General features: G+C 37.9%; 1 protein-coding gene across 2 annotated transcripts in view; it reads right to left on the bottom strand.

Annotated features, from left to right (window-relative positions):
* Nucleotides 1-21,491, bottom strand: part of LOC764556 (glutamic acid-rich protein) — an 89,728-nt gene that overhangs the window by 26,605 nt on the left and 41,632 nt on the right. For both annotated transcript variants that reach the window (XM_030990281.1, XM_030990280.1), the window contains exon 8: nucleotides 1,816-1,947. In XM_030990281.1, the coding sequence (XP_030846141.1) occupies nucleotides 1,816-1,947 (132 nt within the window). The remainder of the gene's footprint in view (nucleotides 1-1,815; nucleotides 1,948-21,491) is intronic.

Here is a 21,491-nt window from a genome sequence, read left to right on the forward strand (position 1 = left end):
TGAATTTGGTCAGTAACCCATACGTAAGCAGGTGTTTGTTTCCATGGGTGATATTTCGGTACCGTTGAATCATCTGAGTTGTGAGCGCTATGAGATGGTGAGTATAGGGAGTTGGTAGGGGGTACCGTTCAACGCTCCATTCTGATTCATGTATATTTTGTTCAGAAGACATTGAATCTATTAAACATTTATTTTGGGGGGAATGCCCTTTAACTCCTCGATTCTTAGAAGATTTTAACAAATGTGTCCTCGAAAATGAAAGTAAGACAACATTTAATAATATAGTCTTAATAACCCAGGTGGAATTATTCCTCTTTTAATTTTGTATGCAAGTATTAAATATTTTCAACTGGATGTTTGAAAGGATCTTTATCATTTCCATGGTTCCAAAAGAAATTAGAATATCATTATGAATTTGAACAAACAATCTATGCACAACAAGATAGGTCTATTTCATTTCTTGCTTCTAGAATCTTGTTTTTCATGGTACCTTTCTTTGTCAAATGTTTTTATCCATCAGTTTGTACATTTGCTATACTGTTTATGCTTTGAGAAAAATTAAATAAATATTTTATTTGAAGAAAAAAATGAAGAGCTACGCCCGCTCGTTCAGGTTATTATCGTTGACTCGTAAACAAAAAGGAATTGTCACATCTCCTTCAATCGACCTGATTTCTATTACAAATTATAGCCCTAATCTTGTGCCGAAATTAGGCCCCCAAAAAAAGAAGAAGATGTTTGTGACAAAAGACGGTTCACTGAGAGTAATCTAACGGTCTAGTCTAACTTAACTGAATGACTTGCTAGAGTACTTCAAACAATGCTGCAGAAGATAGGGGTCTGATAGAAAAAGAGTGATTATATTTCAATGAAATTCATATGAAAGACATTAATCTACATTTGCCACTCTCCACCCACGTTTAATTAGTAGGTACCTCGTACACCTTGAAATGAACTGCGCACTGATATCGGTTGCCATAGCTGATAAGCCGAGATAAGAACTTACAAAGTCCTTTGGAAGCTCATAGCCATGAAATTGATGATCAAAATTGAATATGATCACCTATAATTATATACCTCAAGCATCTGATCCATGCAATTATATGTAAGTATCTTGCTTCCTCTCAAAGATAACCATGACAACTGGCAGTATCTTCCGATGTACTGCTTCTTCAGAAACCCCAAATTTTCAAAGTTCACTGTTTACAATGGCCAAGATAAATTCAATCCATATTTTTTTCTTTTCCCTATACACATGCAGTAATACATGTCTGCACGCAGTAACTTACAATAGGTATGCGTTTTAAAGTTTTAAGGCTTTAAAAATGGATACTTGCAGTAACAAATTATGTCATAATGGAGTGACTTGGTAATGAGGATTAACGCCATACCAAAGGGAACAAGCACATAGACTTGCCTTTTAAACATGGAATGTTTTGCTAACGTGACCACTGCCCTAGCTACCACTCAGCCATCACACCTTTTGTCAACTAGAACAAAACACCTCTACGACCGTGACACCATTAGGCCTTTAAAAAAAAGATGTATTGCCCTTTAAGTGCCAAAAAATGGGTCGTTTGGTCAGAAATCTTTTTCAAAAAATTTTTTTACTCCCTCTTTGGGCTGATATTTTTCAGTTTTGAATGCATTAATACATTTTTTTTCTAAAAAACAGTAAAAGAAAAAAACTTTTTTAAAAAGCCGACCATAGATTTCAAGATTTTGGGGTTGGTCGTAAAGGGCAATACAACATCTTTTTTTTAGGCCTTATTAAAGAAAGAATAAATCAATAAATTTTCATATTTTTCGTCTCACCTTCGTCTCTGGCATCTCCATCGACATCATCATCATCGTCACCCTTCTTCTCCAAAGGCAGGAGGACATCGAGCTGGAGTTCTTTGTCCCCTTCATTCTCCTCCTCTGGCTCAAAGAGAGGAGATTCAGCTCCTGATAGAAAAACAAACAAACAAACATGAACAAAGGGTTTAGAAGTCTGTTACTGACCAGTTCACTGTTAGCATATGTCCCAAATGACGCTGAATATCCACAGATCTTCAAAACATGAAGAGGTCCCACTTTACATTTTGCAATAATCACTCCTACAGTGATGGAGGTGCTACATAAATAGTCTTTGTTTCCCCTTTTCAAAGAAAACTTCCACCTGTGTATCATGGAGTGCACTGCTTGTGCATAAATGAATAATGATTACATAACTTTCAAGAGCACGTATCCAGTATTTTGTCTCTGTGTATTTCATAATTTAGTCTGCAATGAATCTGCTCATGCTCGGACTGCATGCAGCTATGAACTGGCTTATTATCGTAGCACATGAACAATTGTCTGCAGAGAGCCAGAAAACAATAGGATCTTGGGGGAAGATCATGGATTTCAGAAAGGGGGTGGGGGAGAGGGCACATTTTTGAAATATTACACAGTCAAGGGGTCAATGATTTTGTTGTGTGCTGAAGGCAAGTTAATTACATGTAGGTATGCCAAATAAGTAGGAGACAAGCATTAATGTGACTGGATTGGCACGTGAGTGCTTCTAGAAATGGCGCCTAACGGAATACTTTCCAGGGAGCGGAGCGTGTGCACTATCATGTGCGGATTAGCAACTGAATCCATTGACCGGGGTAATAATGATTACAATGTACAGTCCGTAGAAAATGTAGTATTAAACGCTTTACAAATGCGACTATTCCTTTTTTTATTAGGTTTCATAAGGAACCCCCTCCTCAAATGTAAAAGATGTAGACAGAAAGAATGTGTAAATTCAACTTGGACTAAGAAAAGAACCGTTTATAGAAATATTACTCCATTAGTGATGTGGAGCAAGTAGATAGTGTGAAAGGTGCCATTTCAACCCCCATGCTGATATAGAGCAATCAAAAACAGAGCTGGCTAAATGAAAGCGACCTATTATCTGTAGGCTTCTATAACATCCATTGTGGGTAACTTTATCCGCCACCTTCAATTCCAGCTCAAATCTTTGAGGTCTAGCTAGCTCTCTGGCTCCCAAGAGAGAGAGAGAGAGAGAGAGAGAATTGAACGAATCGCAGGAATTCCATTAAAATGTCGTCTCTCCGTATCCCGTATCGCTGCATGCGTGCGTGCGTGCGTGCGTGCCCGAGGCCGGAGTTCAAGCTTTCGCAGAATTCGATTCATTTTACGGTTCCGTGGAACACTTAGGCCGTGTGTCTCAATAGTGATGTATGTATTGAATCTTTATCAGTATGTAATATATTTTTTCTCCTATATTTTCAAGAACATGCTAGATGTGGACAATATATTTAGCTATTCGTACTAGCAGAGAAATCTAACCCTGATTGCAAACTACTCCAGAAGAAAGCAGACTGGTAAATGTTTGAATGAAATCGGACAAAAATTGAGAAAGTTACAAATTTTTTAAAAGTAGTTTGCCTAGTCACTATAGCTACAGGCTCTTCAAATTGGTCGAATCAGTAATACGTCTCTATGGTTGTGAGTATAATGGCAGACAAGTTTCCCATTCCTTCCAACACACAAAATGACTAAAATTCAAATTTTTCAAAAATGTTTGAGTCAGGAGGGTCTTTTCTCCATATATAGGAACTATACTAATTGCTCTCCATAATATATCTCGAGTAGTGCCCCCAAGGGAGAAATCACTTAGGAGAAAAACACAAATTAATTATATTTTTGTACAAAAAAAACGGAAGAGTTATCGTCGGCGAAGTCACAATCTACTGACAATTTGAGATTTGCATAGACGTAGTGATCCTATATTTCAAATACTCACAACTTACTTATTATTGGTCCGGTTTATTTTAAGGTTTTGCCATTCTGTTCATATTATTTTTCTACTTTCATATTGATACAAAGTTGCATTTTCATCGGATATGGTCTTTAAAGCAAACATTAAATCTGAACCCTGTGACACTGTTGAATGTGAACATAGTATAGAAGAGCTAGTTTTGTGAGGTTACGCTAAAAATGAAGTGTGAACAAGGCCGGAGAGCGGCAATGTTCTGCCGGTTAGGTTTCTGATTGAAAAACGCTCAGGTTAGAGAGTGTGCTCTGTTCAAATATCATATCCTTCTGTCACGAAGCCACGACTCGGCAGGAATGCAATTACAAGAATGTCATTTTCCGCCCCACTTTCCAATAATCCCCAATGGAGAATAGCCACAAAAAAGGTGAAGTAAAGCTACAAAAATATGAACAATGTATCGTTTTGGGGATGATTTTAGTTGTTGTTGTAGGAAGAGTAATTCTCAATGTAGAAAGATATATTGCTTGGGTACTTGACCAGGAGGAGGGAAAAGGCAATATAATGTTGACCTGTACTTTTCTTATTGACATGTATGTAATATGACACCGACTGAATCAGCCGGAGTATCATTGATGTTGAACTCAACGAGAGAACGCAGTCAGAAGGATGAAAACTTAGAATAAATAAAAGCCGGAAGAAAAGATTTGGCATGCATTAGCTGAAAGCTTTTAAGATGGTTCTATGAATTTGGCTCACAGAAAATGGAAAATATGATTTACAGAAGGCATACACGTACAATTGTAATTTCAATTCTGAATTATTGACGATGTTCATAATTAATTTTGTAACATCCACTTCAAGCTGAGTTTAATATTGTGTGATGGCTGCAACTAATGACAATGCGATGCACAAAATGATACCGGAGGGATTACAATTTCTGAATCAGTAAAAGTCATCTGAAAACTAGAGGGGGTCCTTTTGAGGCATTAGGAGCACTATGACCGAGAACAGGGCTTTAGAGTTCGAAGGGGGTGTCTACTCCTTTTCCCTCTCAAATTATTTTCTTTTTCTTTTTTTGCCATGTGATTAGGGGGCACGTGCCTCCATACGCCCTTCACAACTGATCATGATATTATCCCCCTCTTTCTATTTCATATTTTTCTTCCTATTTATGATTAAAAGGTTAAATTCTAAATACAATTAAGGGCAAGATATCCCACAGCCAATCATCCTCATCAATAAAACCCTTCATAAACCACTCACAGATGCCATATAAAAAGCATAAAAATTTAGCAACACTCTTAAATATATTGCTTTTGTACCACGTCTCAAGTATAAAGTCTGCCGAGAGTCTGAAGGCTGTTCATCAATAGCAATTTACAAAGAGATAATGCCTTTCTGGCTCTCGGATTGCAGTATCTGTTCAGATCCAGAACGGCGTTAAGTCTGTGTTATGTATATAAGTTTACACCCTTTTATAGCTTTCAACAGATTATATTGTCTGTTTTTTAGCCAGAAGGGCACTAATTCAGTGTAATATATATGAGTTTACACCCTTTTATAGCTTTCAACAGATTATATTGTCTGTTTTTAGCCAGAAGGGCGTTAAATCAGTGATAAGTGTATGAGTTTACACCCTTCTAGCTTTCAACAGATTATATTGTCTATTTTTAGCCAGAAGGGCACTTGTGTTATGAAAAATGAGTTGACACCCTTTAACCTTTTAGAGATTATATTGTCTGTTTTCAGCCAGAAGGGCGTTAAATCCGTGATAAGTGTATGACTTACACCCATCCGGCTCTTCTATATTACTAATACGCAAAATCGCCGCGGGGGGTCCAACACGGGCCAAAACGGTTCCTCAAAAACGTCTTTCCCCGACCCCGCCCGCCTCCGCCGTGGCGCGGGGAGGGCGGCACAATTTCACGAGGCCTGGCTCCCGTAACCCGCGTGCCACGTCGACCCCGCGATCGACGTCCACGCCGTTAAACGCGGTTTCGGGGCGGCCGGGGAGGACGGGCGGACGAGAGCACGGCGGGCGTCGCGGATTGCGAGGAGGCGACGAACCCGCGAGAGCGAGTCGGCAAGGCGTGCACCCGCCCTCTGTCTAATTATAAAAGAGAGACGAAGAGACACACGATGGACGAGAATCCACTCGCGTCAACGGGTGTAACAAGTCTCATTGTAAAGGCTGCGGCATATCCCGAGTAAGGCCTCTTGCTATAGGATTCGCTTTGTAGCATGTAAGAGAAATACACATTAACAGACGACTCACCCGGGTGATGGGATGTAGCCAATATGTACGCTCAACGGGTTGAGCGTACCCGTGTTATGCGTCTTTCTAGCTAGGCCAGGCGCCCACAGTGTACGTGTATTACACGCTCTCAGGTCACACACGTACACATGCACACATCACAGTACAGTCGATTCGAGTCGAGGCGATTGCGACAACTGGCGCAAACCATGGACCTATTTTCACGTAAAATCTTTACTCTGAAAATAATTATACAAATTCTGTGATCTATATGCCAACATAATCATAGTCCAAGCTTCTGTTTTATTGGTCTTTTCATGAAAACTACATCGAAATCACAACAAGAATAGCGCAAATAGATCTGTGATAGTACGCCTTCACGTGACAGTTCAGTTGCAAACTGCCTTGAGTCCACAGTGTATTGCCACGGCAGCTGAGCGCTGCTGTTGGGGGTGCTGTCGGAGCTGAGTGTGTGAGCATGGAGTAGCCAGGTCTGTCCGTGGTGTGAGGAGAGTCTAAACAACACTTTGAAATTGCTATTATTGCCCCGATTTCAACATAGTTTCGTGAATAGATGTATGAAACCTGGGCTTGGATTGTGATTATTCTGGCCATGTATAGTTGTATACTGAATTTCGATAATCATTTTTCAAAGTAAAGTTTTCACAAGAAAATCAGACGGTCGTCATGGTCGTTTAAAAACATGATAATACTTTTAGTATGATACAGTTCTTGCATCAAATCAATTTTTAAAGTATGGGGGGGGGGGTCAGGTAACTCAAAGCGATTTGAGTGCAGGCGTGGTGTCCACGGGTACAAAGGGCTGAACCCCCGAAAGCTCAGGGGTTTTAGGCATTTAATTACGGTCAGATGAGCATATTTTTAATGCCTTATTTGTGACACTGGCAGGTCGATCAATAATTGGCGTGGGGTCCATAGTAGAGTTGCGTACCAACTACGCTGAGCTGAGAGTACGCTGGCCTACGTTACTATACCCTGAGGGACGCAAAAAAGTATGCAAGATGGACGCAAACAATTTAATATGTTTAACAAAATTCGCGTACTTTCGGCGTAGAAACTGGACGCAGAAAGTACGCCTTTTTTTACGTAACACTACGCTACTAAACTAAACAAACTGCATCTTTAAATGAATTAATGAAAAATTAGCCCAAGAAAAAGGAGCTCCCGAAAGATAAAAAAAGTAGCCCCCAAAAATTTTCCCAAAATTTGATATAGATCGAGTCCCCGAAAAAAAAAATCTTTCACTGGATTCTACGCTCACAGTCCCACACATAGTCGAGTCAATTTGTGCACAAACCGTCCGATTTTTCGCGTAAAATCTTTACTTTGAAAATAATTTTACACATTTTGTGAACAATGCCAACATAATCATAATCCAAGCCTCTGCATATGTAGTCTTTTCATGAAACTACATTGAAATCACAACAATAATAATGCAAATAAATAGTAATTATCGAGATCCTATCTGACATAGTTTGTTTTACGATGCGTCATTCATGGTCAAACAGCATATATTATAAAAATTCTCTATATAAAGATAATCTAAATTTTTTTTGGATAGCACATAGGCCTCTATCTATCTATCTATTTGGCCCCCTCCCCTAGAATCCCGTGGATTTTCCACGGGTCCTGCTAGTAACAGATTAATGCTGAAACCCGGATTCACTGCTCAGGAGTGTGTGGGTGTTATATGGCTTTGAAAAAAATGCAATAAATACCTTGTTTCAACTTAACTCATTGACTCCTGGAACCTGAGTGGTTCATGTATTAAGCCTATGGGAATGTGAGAAATTTAGTAGTCAACGGATTAACCTCCCTAGTAAGAGGATAGTCAGGTGACACTTTAAGCTGATGAAGTATTATATTGCTATTTGAAACCAGGGGGGTGTTTCACAAAAATCCTTAGTTGAACTGATCTCTAAGTTGGACTTATAAATTATGGAAAGCCATTAGCATCCTTGAAAATATTTTGTAAAAGTTATTTTAAAAGGCATAAAATGTTGATTCAAATCATTCATATTTTCTATTATCCTGGGAAATTTAATTTCCTTGATGTAGAATTTATGAAAAGTCTAAAATACTTGAATTTTTGCATTTGAATATATTTCAAAATGAGGCTACAAATGGCTCTCCATAATATTTAAGTCCAACTTAGAGTTAAGTTCGACTTTGAATCTTTGTAAAACACCCCCAGGATGCACACAAAAAAGAATGAAAAGGATTTACAGCTTTCATTTTGATCTTCATGTGTTGCAGTTGAGTGGTCTAATCCTAATCACTTGACCCGGAATGCAAAGGTCATGGGTTCAATCTCCAACACAGCACTTATATTCTTGAGCAAGGCATTTTATCTAAATTGCTCCTCTCCACCCAGGTGTGAAATGGGTACCCGGTAGGCTGCGAATCTCAATGTGGTTGGATAAGCACGTACATGCACGCCCGGAAAAAAAGGCGACTGGCTGGAATGCTCCCCAGGGAGTGGAGAATGTGCACTGGAATGCTCCCCAGGGAGTGTAGAATGTGCACTGTACTGTGCAGAACAGTAATTGAATCCTGTGACCGGGGTAATGATAATCTGATAATGAAAAGCGCTATATAAGAAACCGGTATCATTATTCTATACATACGTGTATATGCCGACAGCTTTTTAAGACCAAGGTCTATTGCACAACATGGAACTACAGTACATACATGTAGCTACATTTATAAACAAAAATGTAATCATCATCTGTTTGGAGCCTGCATGGGCGTTAAATCTGTGTACCGGTGTACAAATGAATGCAGCTCCAAATAGCAGTATGACATTTCCATTCCCAATATCACAAATAAAAATATTCTCAAACATCGACTTAAAAATCAATAACCAAGCTGCAGTTGACTAAAGTGAAAGAGATGAATTGATTTCTGCCATTTTTTGTTTCGAAGTGTTACTCATTGATTTTTTTTTCACCTTTAGCACCCTACTCATATAATGGCCTCTGATATCAATCAAGGACAGGTGTAAAGTATTCCTCTCATTTTTAATGCTAAAGTTGAAGCTATATCCTTGACATTATGTGACAGGCTAAGGCTGATTACAAGTCATACAATTTCTTTTTTCTATTTTTGTTGTGGAGGCGGGAGGGGACGGAGGGGGACTGTCTAAATATCTTGGGAAAGATTGATTTGGCCATTCATAATAATGATTATATCATAAAGTTCAGAATCATCATAATGGTTGCACACTGAATAATTCCTGCTAAAATAGTCGCAAACAGTGATAAAAAAAAAAAGCATGCAGCTAAAGTAAAGTATGCTGTCAGCATATAGTCTCACAGTGTAGACATCGCCCCCTTGAGAAGCCACTTTTTAATAATGCACGGCGCACACATAGCATCAGATATCCATTGGCATGTATACCAGCCCGATTTTAATATTCCATCATCGTCTCTCTCACCGCTTTATCTTTTCCCTATGGATCTATGGGACTACACACAAATAGGGCAACAACAAAATTGGTCCAAAGTTGCAAAGGACTAGTATTGTCTAGTCATATTTGGCATTTGAGGGTATTTCAAGAGCAACCTAGCTGTGATCACTCTTCCCAAGCCTGGCTAATCCTAAACCAATTCACAATCTCGAAAACATAACCCTAACCCTGTAAATTAACAAAACAACCACTCTTCTTAACCCAGGCTAATCCGAGTTAACCTTATTTTCAATCTCAAAACGTAACCCTAACCCTTTAACTTTTACCAAAAAAGCCCAGAGGCGGATCAAAAGTGGCCGCAGCATCTGTCAGGCTAGCGCCATGCCAATGTTTAAGAATGCAGAGCACATGTGGCACAACTAGACAGCATCGGATGTCCATTGGCATGCACGAGCCTCTTTTTATTCATTCCACCATCGTCTCTTCTGGCCCTTTCAGACTGGATGAAATTCATACGAAAAACGTTAAAAGAAATGTCTTACACGTATAAAAGATCTTATAGTAAAATTTAAAGGCCCACTGCACTACTTGTAGCTACTTGCGCCCTCTATATAACAAACAATGCCTAATCGGTGACCATTGGTCCCCCATGATCCTCTTTTTCTTATGTTAACTGAGAGCTGAGTTGATGAGATAACCACCTGTCCAGTGACCTTGTAGGGCGGTCTAATCCCTCCTGTGAACTATGGCAGATAAGCTTTAAGGCACAAATATACTGGATAACAACATCATATAAAGAAACAAGCTTTGAAGAACAGGTCCACCTTGCCTCTTCTTGACGAAATTCATACAACTTTTTTTTAAAGAAACGTCTAAAGAAACGTCATGTTTGTATAAAGAATCATCTAATGGTGATAGGCACCAACAGACTGGATGACAAGATCCTATCAAGAAACTAGTTTTAAAGAGGTCAGGTGACATGATCAACAGCTGGCCAATCATCAGTGTGTGCCCATGATAGCCACACCCATTGATACCCAAATGATATGACTTTTAGACTAGAACGGTACCTTTATTCTTCATCTTTTTTTGTTCAAAATGATGCTCAAGCATATCTTTCATTATACAACGTTCGGACTAGAAAATTGTAATTATTTAAAGCCCTACTGCACTACGTATAGCTACTTGCACCCTCTATACAGCCAACAATGCCTAAGCGGTACCCGTTGATCCCCCATGATACCCTTTTTCTTATGTTAATTGAGAGCTGATTTGATGAGATAGCCACCTGCCAGTGACCTTGCAGGGTGGTCTAACCCCCCTATGCCAAACTAGTGCAGATGGGCTTTAATGTAAATGTATAGCTACACAATTTTTGCATGGGACATTGATTCTTTTATCTAACTTTTGTTTGAAATAATGCTAAAACACAGGTTTTGATATTAACACCTCGATCGTACAACATATTTTGGTAGTCTGAAAGAGGGTTTTTTCGATACTCTTTCTTTTATTCCTTGAATTCATGGATTCCGTTGAGGATCTCAAGGATAGAATGAAGTGACAAGTCAGTCTAAAATGTCAATAGGTCCCCTGGCATTGACAAACAACCACACTCAGGCGAGGTGGAGAGGAGAACCACTCCATTGCTATGTCAGACACGTGTGATCTGCACAGGGACAGAAGGGCATTATAGATACTATGTCCCTTTTACAGCCAACATCAAATTGTGTAGAACTTTGCAGGAATTATGAATATGTCATGTGTGTCCTATCTGTGAAATGTAAACATTAGCAGTGTCCTAGTATTCAAATTATGCAAGGAAACCTGTTTAGCTTCTAGACTTCACTGTCAGACACTATTGAGTGACTGACTGACATCTTCTTTTCCCACTAAAAGCCATTTTCAAGCCTTTATGTTGTGAGGGAAGTTCTAAATTAGTATTGGCTTTCAAATGCCATTGGAATTTAACCTTTTCATTTTTTGGCCTACAAATGGGACCTTAATAACACCCAACCACGATTGCAGAGACTTTCAAGAAATTGACTGAATTGATGAATGTAGTTAATAAACTGGCTATAAAAAACATGTTCGGATTGCATAATAAGTCAATGTCATGTATGCACATTTCAAAAAGGCAATGCACAAGGCTATCAAAATTATCTTAGGATGATTTTTCGAGAAATCTCTGCGATCACATTTGCATTCATTTGTCCTGAATTTATTAGATACCCTTCTGGCTCTATTTATTTATTTATTTATTTCTAATATTTTGACAGGGTAGCCCATTCACCAACAAGTAGTGGTCTTCCATGGTCTTCTATGCATATGACATGTTTGTACTTTCTGATCTCTACGTTTCTGGACACTGTCATACAAAAGGGTTGCTTCATTAAACAAAACAAATATGATTTCTAGGTACATGTATATCATTTTCTGATCGCTAGAAGGGCATTGACTAACGTCACTGTATAGGGACTACAAGCTTATCACCTTAGGTCTGTCTTCATCAGCTCGAGATTGCCAAATATCCTGCTAGTTCATCTATCTCGATGACAAATTTTCCAGTTAATTTGCATCTTCATCAGCCCGAAGTTGCAATTAGCTGGATATTTGGTCGGGAAAATCATCCCAACATATCTTGGGATAGTCTCCAAAATATCCCACTATTTAGCAAAATATTCTGCTATTTGTCCGGTGCGTCTTCACCAGCCCTAAGACTCGCAATATGCGCAAACGCTGAGCAAAATATCTCGAGCTAATTTCTCAAGGTCGAGTTTCAAGTTTCGAGGTCGAATCTCGAGGTCGAATCTCGAGCTGATGAGGACACGCCTCTTTTGGGCTCAAGGCAGGTCATGTTTACACATTCTGATCTCTAGATTTCTGGACACTGCCATGCATGCAATCGAAGGACCCATTTATTACAAAACAAATAAAAATCCTCAGTATATTGCCTACGAAAAGCCAGAAGGGCGTTAACACATACATGCACACGGATCACTGTATCATTTTTTTGTTCTAACCACTCCATATATTTACGCATTTGGATCTCGAGGTGATTGTTGGACACTGCCATTCGTGGAAATGAAATACATACAGGTCACTTCATTACACAAAACAAATAAGAATTCTAGGTACCGTAGATTTATATTCTGAGATCCAGAAGGGCGTTAATGCAAGAGTCTACATCCTTCTCTCACTCAGTACGTGATATATTCACACATTCTATATACTTGCTGGACACTGCTATGCATGCAAACGCTTGGGTCACTTCATCACACAAATCACATATCGTTTGTTTATATTGCCAGAAGGGTGGTAACTCTGTGATACAAAATATGATTTAAAGGTAATGCAAAGTTTTGGTATGGGGTCATGAATTTGGTTCAAACTAACATATTGGATGCATATGCGATCCTATAATATTCAGTGATACTTGTCACGGTTGAAATCGATTCTAAAGTTATGAAATTGTAAATAATAAACTCTTTATGTTGTATAGCTCCCTTTCAAGGTCAAGATATTAATTCATCTATAAAACAATATTTCTTGACTGAAATCGACCAATTAACAATTCCCATTTGGAAATTATATATCACAACTACATATTGTGAGATTTTCATGGTCGCAGCTACCATTGTACGGCCGTAGGCGCTATTTGAAATTTATCAAAATTTACCGGGAGCACCGGCAAATTTTTATATTCAATTTTTCTTGACAGCAGAAGTGTTTTAGGGGGTAAATTTTCTAATGCTTATAAAACATCCACAGGAGCATCCAAATATAACAAAATTGTAAAGAATCACTATCCACCCAATTTTCAAAATTTCCCAAAACTTTGTATTACCTTTAATGCCCTTCTCGCTTTCAAGAGACGAAATGAATCTTGGTACAGTTGTTAAGGGCCACATAACCCTGTGATCTGCCTCTGAGCAGATAAAATGTGAATCCTATGTAAATTGTAAGATGGGAGCTAGAAAGTATTGTGGTGAAAACCAAAATATACCACGGTTTCTTTAAGAAATAAAATCAAACTATTTCCCATCTAACGCAAAAGGCATAATTGTTGAAAAGTATAATTTGATCACACAGAGGTAGATCCTTATCGTTAAGATACTGAGCTGGTAAATACCTGTATATATTTTCTACTTTTTTAGGCTCAATATTTTTACTTACACTAACATTCAGACGTATGTTACAAGATAATTGTAATGTGGAAAAATCACTAAATATTAAGCCTTTTTGCATTGCAGACACATCTTCTCGTGCACTACATTTTGCTAACCTACCCAATGCATTTACAGTACCAAGTAACTCTTTCAACATGTTTACAAGGACTATCTAAAAATAACCCAATATCCTAGACAATTATTACCAATACAAATCATGTCTGGATGACGTAACATGCCTTTATATTTTTCCAATAAGAGGTGCACAAGGCTAATTGAGTTGCCCATCTAAGATTTATGTTTTTAGAAGGTCTTTGCAATTATCTTTGTCACTCAATCAATCTCTCTCTCTCTCTCACTCTCTCTCTCTCTCTCTTTCTCCCTTCTAAAACTCTTCTTGGTCCTTCCATCTCTCCATCTCTCTCTCTCTCTCTCTCTCTCTCTCTCTCTCAATTTGTCTCTTTTTTCCCTTATATGACACTCTCTACTTTTTCCTATCTCTTAAATTTTCCCCATTTCTTTTCCTCCATCTCTCATCTGCAACAAAATGGCCAAAGGAAACAAAATATCAAAATCATAATTTCTCCTTAACCCTACATAGGGAAAAAATTATTAATGTCCAATCCCCAGCAGATACCGGCTAAGCAACCTTCCCCTCCCCCCCCCCCCCCCTTACATGAGATCAGTGGCACGGACGTCTCTTTCTCCTCCCAAGTTACAAAGTCGGGCCTCAACGGAAATGCAATCAATGCGGTTGCGCTGCTTCAAGCTTCCTGCTCTCGGAAGCTTCATGCACTTTCCAATCGCGCTGATTTACACATCTCATCAAATGCAAGACAGAGGCATAATGAATAGCAGTTCAGGTGTCAGAAAGGCCTTCAGAATCATCAGTTAAGATGATGTACAAGAGTGCCCTTTTTTGAAGAAAAAAGACTTCAATGTAGATCGTCTTATCATTATAAACAATTGAAACATATGCCCAAAAAATTGTTTTAACTTCTTTAAAATGTTTTTCTTAAGAAAACATAATTTTCAATTTCATCCTGTATTTTAGATCACTGAATATAGGTTTAGATATTCGCAAGATATTTTAATGATAATAAGTGCATCATATTTATATGGTTGGACCTCAATCCAAATTATCCATTATCAAAATTGGTGAGACATTTGTACTTTGTTTCTGGTACCTTGGTGTGTATATTTAGAAATGAAAAAATGTATCTTTTCCACTAAAAAATGTAAAATCCTTTACTGTTTCATCAATATTTTGTCTTTATTTTTGTTCTTCAGATTTGATTTTGTAATTATTTATTTAAACTTTATTCATACAGGATGAAAACATGATCAGTAAAGTTGTTATCCATCATACTCCGGATTAACATTTCAAATAGAGCAACAACAACAATAAAGAAAGTCAAAATTGCACATTATATTTCAATGCAAAGAAGTGACAACATCACATTGAAAACCTATTGAAAATGAGATCAAGGTCAGCATCCAAGTTAACACCACACACATTTATGTTTAAAATACCAGAATTGCATTAATTTCATTCATACATGTGTTTTTACACAGATTTAATGAGTTTTGGCTCTCCACAGACCATGTATCAATCAAATTATCCTCCAATAAATATCCAATATATTCCCATGGGAACACTTATACTATGCACACTCATTATTACAGCAACACTACCGTATATCAAATGAGACCTCGATTCAAACCAGACCTTGGTCAAAATCTATGTAATCAGCTCAACGACAATGGCCCAAATCATACAACACAAACTCAATGACATTCAAAGGGCATAGCATATTTAATAAACAAGTCTCTCAGTGAAGCTATACAATTTATATACGCTATACAGTATCTTCATATCTTAAGTAGATCACGCTGTATGCCTGACCTGGTGCAGACTGATGTGTATTGTCCATTTTTTTCTCTCGCTCGACTCGTTACGGGATTGTGAACAATGACGCTCTCAATCCCGGTTGAATTTGCTTGCTTTCTCGCTTGTTTTTAATCAGGTTGCGTGGAAGTAAAAAGCTAAATAATTTGATAAAGGTACCAGAGTCTACAAGAATTGAGCAATTGTAGCAGTACCTATTCTGTAATGTAAAGAATATGATACAGTTTTGACAAGGGGCAGATACAGGATTCGTTGAAGGAGGGGGAGTATTTTGTTTTAATATCATGTTTAGGTTATAAATTTCGAGGGGGGGGGGCACAAAAACACAAATCTGGGGAACATATTTTCTTTGGTGTACTTAAGGTATGCCACCTACATCTGTAGGTTTTAAAGGGGTTAGACACTAGATGGCCGTGTCACTAAACACCTTTTCTCTTGTGTGCTACCTGGGTCAGAAGGGGGGGGGGGTACATGGGCCGGATGTGCACCAGCTCCCCAGTAAATCTGTCTCTAGTTTTGACTTGAACACAGTCTCAGTACAAGTTGACCGATTGAATCAATCCAATTATGCCCTCTTAACCTTTAACTACTAAATTCATTAATTGCACAGAGGTGTGGGGGTGGAGAGGGAGAGAAACGAAGATAGATAGAAAGAGAATGATAGAGACAGAGATAGAGGAAGGTATAGAGGCAGAGACAGAGGTAGAGGTAGAGAGAGAAGGGAAGAAAAGGAATAAACCTAAGAGGAAGAGAGAAGAGGACAACATTTTAAGTTGTATACGAAAACTGGGCAAATCAGTGCAGTAGATAAGGTATGGCACAGTCATTATCATCATTAGGTGTAAAATGACCTCTCTTTGGCTATTAATGAGAGGGTGTGGAATCTGGAAAGACTGCCACACCAACGACTGGATATAGAAGATGAATGTTGGAGATGGAAAAGGGAAGGCATTGGATGGAAGACAGAAAGAAAGACAAGAGAGGGGAGGCAAGAAGGGAGAGAAGGTAGAGAAAGAAAAACATAACTAGAAAGGGAGAGAAAAAGAGACATAAGAGAACAAGGAGAGAGAGAGGGAGAGAGAGAGGGGAGGGGATAGATGGAGGAAGAAGGGTAGAGCACCAAGAGCAGAACAAGAGAATAAGAATGATGGAGAGAAAGGGAGAGAAAGGGAGAAAAGGAAAGAGAGGATAGTCAAAGAGAAAGAATGAGAGGGGAAAAGGTCAAAGACAGGGAGTTAGAGAGAGAGAAAGAGAGAGAGTGAGAGAGAGGGGAGGGGAGGGGGTAGATGGAGGAAGAAGGGTAGAGCACCAAGAGGAGAACAAGAGAATAAGAGAGATGGAAAGAAAGGGAGAAAAGGAAAGAGAGGATAGTCAAAGAGAAAGAATGAGAGGGGAAAGGGTCAAAGACAGGGGGTTAGAGAGAAAGAGAAAGAGAGAGAGAGAGAGAGAGAGAGAGAGACTGAGGTTAAACATACATGCTCACAGTAAACAAAGACTGTAACAGTCAGTGTGTGTGAAATGCATTTTCTTTCTGCAGCCCATCAATGCAAGAGCATCCATATTGACAAAGCTTGCATCTACCAGTGTAGAATTACCTACAGGTGATGCATCGTTTGTAAAGATGTTGCATTGCTTTTTAAGAGGCAATACCAGGAATTTCAAGCAAAGCAAGTGTTTATAAAAACATTTGTTAGGACACCATGTTTTGAACAATTGCCATAATGCACTTTCAAGGATGAAGCTAATTGATTTAAAGTGCTTTGCTTTAGCATTCTAAGAAATAAATTTCTCATTTTAATTTAATAATCATTTTTTTTTAAATCATGCTATATAGTTACAGATTGGAGCTTAAAAGTTAACATTTGGTCTTTCATTTATCAATTGATCAATATAGATCACACTTAAGCTCTTTCCCAGATTCCAGATTTTAAATATAACTACATTGAATGGTTACATACATGCATTAAAAAATCACAAGATCAGCAAGATAATGTTGATTTCCAAACTTTCTATGTTCTCCCTGTTTCAAAGATTTTAATGTTTGTTTCCTTGAAATTCTCTGCAAGACATTGCACTTTGTGATGCAATATAATTGATTCAACTGTGCACTCATTTTCAGTTTTCTGCTCATGCATTTTTTGCTCTTTGCAAATTATTAAGAGAAAATATAACATAACATAAAATGAGTAGAATCGATTCAATTGTGCCTTCGTTTTCAGTTTTCTACTCAGGCATTTTGTGCTATTTGCAGCATTCTTATTTAAAAGATAATATAACAAAACATAAAATGAGTTCTTTTCACAAATCTGGCTTAGAAAATAGGTCACAATATTGCCATTGATTCAGATCGTGAATTCTTTGCACTCTAGCATGGCGCGGTTGTTTGCCTCTCCCATACACAATCACTCACTCAGGCTTAATAAATCAGAATATCCTATGTTAAGAGCAAGACAGGCATTAACTAATCACAGCTCATATAGAGTTAATGCCTTTATGGCTCTCAGGGGAGAATTTGTAGATATACAATCCATTAGCATAATTGCGATCGAGCCTTTCCAAGAAAAAAGGTCAGAATGATAACTTGCAGCATCCACGGAAGCAAACACATCCATGATTGCCTTCCATTGAGTGTGTGTTGTTTGCTGCAAAAGAACCTTTCTTTAGCAAGATATATTTTTCTTTTTTTCACTTGTCTTTAAGTGTTAAAATATGTTTGTACCATCTATCTGTATTTCTTCCATGCCTGGGTGGGGTCATTTAAGAAATAAATAAATAAAACAAACCGTTCAATCTTTCAACTTTTCAACCCAAAAGAAGTAGGAGAAGAGCAGTGGAACACAATGACTATTTGGAGCCGGAAGGGAATTCATTAAATATAATATTAAGTATAATTTAAGTTAAAAACACTCCTGGCTCTGAAGAGAAGATAAACGAGATCAAGCATTTCCAAGAAGAAAAAAAAATAGAATGTTTGTTGACATCCATGTGAATCAAACATATGGATTATTTGTTTAAAAGGTAGGAGAAAAGAAGAGTAGTAGAACATATCATCTAGTTGAAACCAGAACAGAAGGGCATTCATTTGCATACTTTACACAAATGTAACACCGATCTGGCTCTTAACATAAGCGAGATTGAGCATTTCCAAGAAATAAACATTTGAATGATAATTGGCATCCATGTGAAGCAAACATACCTATATTATTATGTAAAAGGAGAAACGTCTAGGAGTACAACTGATCACCTGTTTAGCGGCAGAAGGGAGTTCACTCATATACTGAACACACAGAGTGAACGCCTTCTGAGTTTTAACTCTGAATTGACAATATATACGAGATCAGGCGTTTCGAAGAAAAATATTAGAATGATAATTCACATCCACGTGCAGCAAATATATCCTTTATTATTTTAAAGAAGAATGAGTAAAGAAGAGTAGTAAAATTGTCTATTGTCTATTCAGGAGAGCAAATTACTTATTATTGTCTATTTGGATACAGAAGGGCATTATCTTGCATGCTCAAACACAGGGGTAACAACCTTCTGGCCCTGAACAGCTGATATACAAGATCAAGTATTTCCAAGAAACAAGATAAGAATGATAATTCACATGCACGTGAAGCAAAGATATCCACTTTTATCCAAAAGAAGGAGAAAAGAAGAGTCGGAGAACACATGAGCATCACTTCCAGAAAATATCAATCGATGAATCGAGACAGGAAATTAGCCTATTTGGGATAACCTATTTTAGGATCCACATTCAACATTCCCAATCCCACGGAGGCAGAGACATAAAAAGAATCGTCTTTGACTAAAAGGATGGTTGAATGTCAATGCTTCCGGCATTTCATGCGAGCAATCCGAGACACTATACCCTCCCACTTGATTTTGACAGTATCGTTTTACTGTTGTTTTTGCATTCCTGCGCCAGGGGCTCTTAGAAGATGATATGGCGAATTTTGATATGTCTCTAAGTTTTGCTCGTTATGCAGACAAACTTTTAATCTGAAAGTAACTCTACTAAAATACAAATGCACTAGCACTACTCTAATATAAATGCAGGCATCAAGAAGAAATTCTATTAACCTAATTGCTTATTACTCTCCTTCCAAAGGAGGAATGAGTATTTCCTGTCCATCCATCTATGATATTCTTTAGTACTGATTTCTCTATTAATGACAGCATATCTCTAGTAATTACTGCCTAAGCACTAGTTTTGCAAATTGTGCAAAATGTTGTAAGGTCGCAGATTTAACGACATATAAACATGAGCTGGGAATGCTTGTGCGAACATGTACCTTAAAAATGGCCTCTGTTTACAATAACTAGTTGAGAAAATAGGGGTGTATGAAAATATCAATTTATATGATTATCTGTCATTTGTGCTTGTTTAATATAAGATTGTGCTACAGCTCACCCATTTAAGCAAGTATTATCATCTTTAAAATGTAAGATCAATTATGAGTACTTAAAAACCATAATGGAAAGTTCCACCACATTAAATGTTAACACCGCAGCCACATTTGGACCAAGAAACTTTTGTGAATTGCAGAAATTTAGCTTGGTTTCAAATACAATTGATTTCAATTACCTCATGGTTTGCAAATTATGTGAATCCCAACCACCTGCAAAATTCATGAATGTTTAATGAACACGACGGTTTGTGGATTTATAGTGACCACATTTAAAATTAACAATTCCACAGTCACATGCATCTGCCTTATTTACAGACTGAAATACATTATTCTGTGAGAGAATAAAGTGATTATCGGGAGAACATCAGAGAAGCTTTGATTTGAATTTCAAATAGATTTCATCCTTAAAACAAAACCTCATTAATAACAACACAGCATTACACAAACAGTAAACTAATAAATTATTCATACCCTTACCAAATTTTGTATTTTTTAAGTACCGGTATGTGAAAAATGTATTTTTCCCGATTTATGTTTCTTGAGAATGTGACATATACCGTATATTCAACCTTTAGACATCTGAAAGTATTCAACAACGGCCATAATTCAACAAGTCCACCTTTCATTCTTGAGTTTATGAAAAACACAAAAACATCAAATTTGCAAGGGGTATGAATAATGCAGTTGTTACCTGTACATATCTATTTTTAAAGCCTATCTGCACTACTTTCGCAAGGAGAAATTAGACCACCCTGCGTGATCACTGGCAGGTGGTTATCTCATCAAATCAGCTCTCAATTAACATAAGAAAAAGGGGATCATGGGCGATCTACGGGTACCGCTTGCATTGTTGGCGCAGGTAGTTACAAGTAGTGCAGTCATGCTTTAAAGGAACATACTACAGTAGTGGCCGGGTTCTCATCTTTAGGGAAATTACCCGAAAATAGGGGTTGTAAATCATCAGTTGTACAATTTATGCAATGAAAATGTTTTGAATTCATGTCAAGGAAAAACAACTGTATTTTATTTCTAAAATTAATTTGTATTGCTTGGAATCAATAAAAAAAAACTATTGAAAAAAAAAGGAAAAAAAAGAGTGGACATCACTTTAACAACCAACTGGTCTAATGTGCCCTCCACTTCCTGTATCGTAAAGAAATCTCATCATCATAAATTCTCGCTTCCGCAAGTACAGTATTTGGCCATAGAGGGCAGCACAGGCCGTGAGTATATTTGGCAAAGGCACTTCCGGTTCACATAGAACTGGAAAGTTTTTATAAACTATAATTAACAGATTATGACGGTGCCTACATAAATCTCATCAAATCATCAGGAGAGGTCATGAAACCTAACAACAGTTTAGTAAAATAAGGAATACGTTGACACTGCTGTACATTCTCTATGGAAGCCGGAAAAAACCTTGTCTTATCGTCTTCCCCCGTACCCTATCTGCGCATGTGATAACCTGCGAAGTGTGCGAGGAAGGTCGCCATCTACTGTCGAACATCGTATTTGCGGGAGGGTCGACTGCCCTCGCCCTCGAGATTTGAGGGCAAGCTGGAAACATTT

Source organism: Strongylocentrotus purpuratus, unplaced genomic scaffold (genome assembly GCF_000002235.5).
Source record: "Strongylocentrotus purpuratus isolate Spur 01 unplaced genomic scaffold, Spur_5.0 spur5_scaffold_19, whole genome shotgun sequence".
Taxonomy (NCBI): domain Eukaryota; kingdom Metazoa; phylum Echinodermata; class Echinoidea; order Camarodonta; family Strongylocentrotidae; genus Strongylocentrotus; species Strongylocentrotus purpuratus.